General features: G+C 37.0%; 1 protein-coding gene across 1 annotated transcript; it reads left to right on the plus strand.

Moving 5' to 3' along the window:
- Window positions 1-982: 982 nt before the first annotated feature.
- LOC137953170 (uncharacterized) lies at window positions 983-2,723 on the plus strand. The gene is made up of 5 exons (XM_068800426.1): window positions 983-1,103; window positions 1,185-1,305; window positions 1,397-1,500; window positions 2,180-2,311; window positions 2,413-2,723. The coding sequence occupies exons 1-5, from the start codon at window positions 1,101-1,103 to the stop codon at window positions 2,437-2,439; spliced, it is 387 nt and encodes a 128-aa protein (XP_068656527.1). The 5' UTR covers window positions 983-1,100; the 3' UTR covers window positions 2,440-2,723.
- The last annotated feature ends 299 nt before the right edge of the window (window positions 2,724-3,022 follow it).

The raw sequence follows: 3,022 nt of genomic DNA on the forward strand, positions 1-3,022 counted from the left end.
GATTTAGGAGGTTTTGGAGCTATGGGTCTAGGGTTAGGGTTTAGGAGGTTTTGGAGCTATGGGGTCTTTGCGGAATACTATTGAGAGAACTTTTGGTGTTTTAAAAGCTCGATTTCAAATATTGAAAGGCACTCCTCCATTTTCTTTTAAGGTGCAAACAAAAATTGTCATTGCTTGTTGCATATTGCACAATTATATACGTATAGAGGATTACAATGATATATTTAGTTTGGAAGATGGTGATTCGGATGATGAGTTTGGTGGAGGAGGTGATGGGGTTCAATTACGTGCAACGGACGATACAGACAGCGATGAGACATGAGAATTTTAGGCTATATTATAATTAATCATGTGCGTATTTTATTGCTTCACGTAATTACTGTATTAATGCATAATAACATATCTAATTTAATTAATAAATATATTAATATATTTTAATTATACATTAAATAAATTACTCGTGTAGTAATAATGATGGTTTTACCCAATTTGGGGTTCGAGGATTATGTTGTAATTATAAGTGTACTGTACAGGTTTAAGGATTCTCTTGTTTTTTATGTTTTTCTAATTAGTGGGCACTATTCACTGGAAACTGTTTTCCTGTACATGAAGGCGTCAACACTAACACAAATTCTTACCTGATCTTCATGTATATGACATGACATGATCTTCATGTTGGATATGACTTGAACTTCAAGAATCCACTTTGGGGCACTAACCCCCCTTTGTTAACTTCACATTTAATAAAGGAATATTCTGTCTCGGCTTTCATAAATATTTTTAATAAAAATATTTTTTATTTAAAGCGTTATAGGAATTGGCTTATGGACCCCAGCCGTTAGGTGTCCAGTTTAATAAGATTGGAAGGACCCGCCCCGCCGAGGGGCATCTGAATTAAAGTCTTTCAATCAGTACTTTTGCAGGCCGTCGGATGGCTGCGATCATCCCATCCATGAGACATGAGAAGAACGACGGAGAGAGCACAAGCGTTCCAAATTAGGGCACACATTTCTCTTCCTCCTCTCTCTGGTTTATAAACCCCGTTTAAGACTCCCGACGGTCTCTTCCCGCTGCTTCACTCCGACTCCCCGAGCAAAAAAATGGTCCGCTATTAGTTTTACGTCTTTGGTTTTTCTCCGGTTTATGAATTCTTGTTTGTGATTGTTGCAAGCTTGATTTTTCAGGGTTCTGAAGCTGTGAATCCCAAAGCGTACCCGTTAGCTGATGCGCAGCTCACCATAACTATTCTGGATTTGATACAACAGGCTGCCAACTATAAGCAGCTTAAGAAGGGCGCTAATGAAGGTAATAAGCGATGATGTTAGTCTCTTTTTTTTCTTCTTTGAGAGTTGCTTGTGAAACTGTTCTAATGGGAGATGTGGGTTGTGGTTATCAGCAACAAAGACTCTAAACAGGGGTATTTCGGAGTTTGTTGTCATGGCGGCTGATACGGAACCACTTGAAATTCTTCTGCACTTGCCCCTTCTTGCTGAAGACAAGGTATTCCTCTTTTTTTTAAAAATAAAATAAAATAATCAGCTTTATGAAACTCAACTGTTTGATTTCAATGAAGGCCATTCAGAAAACTATTTATGATCTGCGTCTTTCATACTTGGATAGCTTTTGGAGTTGGCAGAATGCTTCGTGTTCTTTTTTTATGAATAAGCATTTTTTGATGTCCTTGAAAGTATAGCATGACGTGCATTTTTTATTTTTTTTTGCAAGTTATGTAGTTAATCTTTTTTCTGTCGACGATGTCTTGTTCTTACTAGAATTCTAGTTAAGTAGGTTAGGTAAGTGGTCTAATTTTTAGGAGTTTCCCCAATGATTTTTTGTGCGATAATGGAATAATTGCAGAAAAATTTGGTTTGAACTTCAGTAGGTTAGGTAAGTGGTCTAATTTTCAGGAGTACAATGCTCTGATTTTTAGGTGACACTCTTATGTAGTGTAATTCTCATTCGTCTGTGATATTCATTAACAAATACTTACCCTGACAAATATGTATTCTAAACTGTTCTAAGGGTTCTTCTGTTATCTTCTTCTTCTTCTTTTACTCGCTTCTGAGTATTTTCAACAAAATTTTCTGGAAGTCATGGTTTCAAAAGAAGTGGTCTCAAGAATTCATTCAGAAATAAAGAACTAGTAACCTAATTCCCGTTTTGATTGCCATCTTTTCAGAATGTCCCGTATGTGTTTGTTCATTCAAAGCAAGCACTTGGCCGAGCTTGTGGCGTCACAAGGCCTGTGATTGCCTGTTCTGTCACTAGCAATGAGGGCAGCCAACTGAAATCCCAGATACAACATCTCAAGGTATTCTTGTATCAGATCCTTTAATTCTTGATTACCCAAAAAAATGTTGCGATTGCTGGTGAATATAATCATATCGAAAATTCGCTTTTTGTGAAATGCAGGATGCCATTGAGAAGCTCCTCATCTAGATACGCATGGAAACCTTTCGGCGTGATGGGTCTCAATCTTGTAGAGGCTTGGACTGAGGAAGTTGTGACAATGAGTTTTTCTTCCTTCTATTAGAGTTTTTTTCCTTCTATTAACTGCTCTATTTATTTGACGTTTATTGTAATTTTTATGTTGCCTTTTGAGGGTAAGTCTTGATATGAGGTTGTACAAAACTGCTTCAGCAGTTTAAAGAACTAGGTTCTTGTTTGGAAACTAATGCAGTATTGATAGTAGGACTTCAGGAAAGATTCAGCCAATTGTTTCACTCATGTCTTGGCACTGTGAAAGGTTTTTTAATGCTGAAGTAAAAAAATCCAGATCGAACGATGAACTTGTAATGCTACTGTGCTGTAGTTAAATGGGTTGAAACTCACCAATGGTTTCAGTTTTTTCCTTTTTTAACTAGATGCTTAGCAGCAGCAAAAAGATAAACTGGCTTTGCCTCATGATTTACTACAGAATCAGCTATCAAATGTGACAGTCGTAAGAGGATATTGAGAATCATGTGAACGTGTACGAGGCCGTAGCAACGACATTGACAATAGTTAAGATGTTAAGACATTA

This window comes from Aristolochia californica, unplaced genomic scaffold (assembly GCF_029961685.1).
Source record: "Aristolochia californica isolate CCGP_79_NKW_82.1479 unplaced genomic scaffold, dmAriCali1.0.hap1 SCAF_16, whole genome shotgun sequence".
Taxonomy (NCBI): domain Eukaryota; kingdom Viridiplantae; phylum Streptophyta; class Magnoliopsida; order Piperales; family Aristolochiaceae; genus Aristolochia; species Aristolochia californica.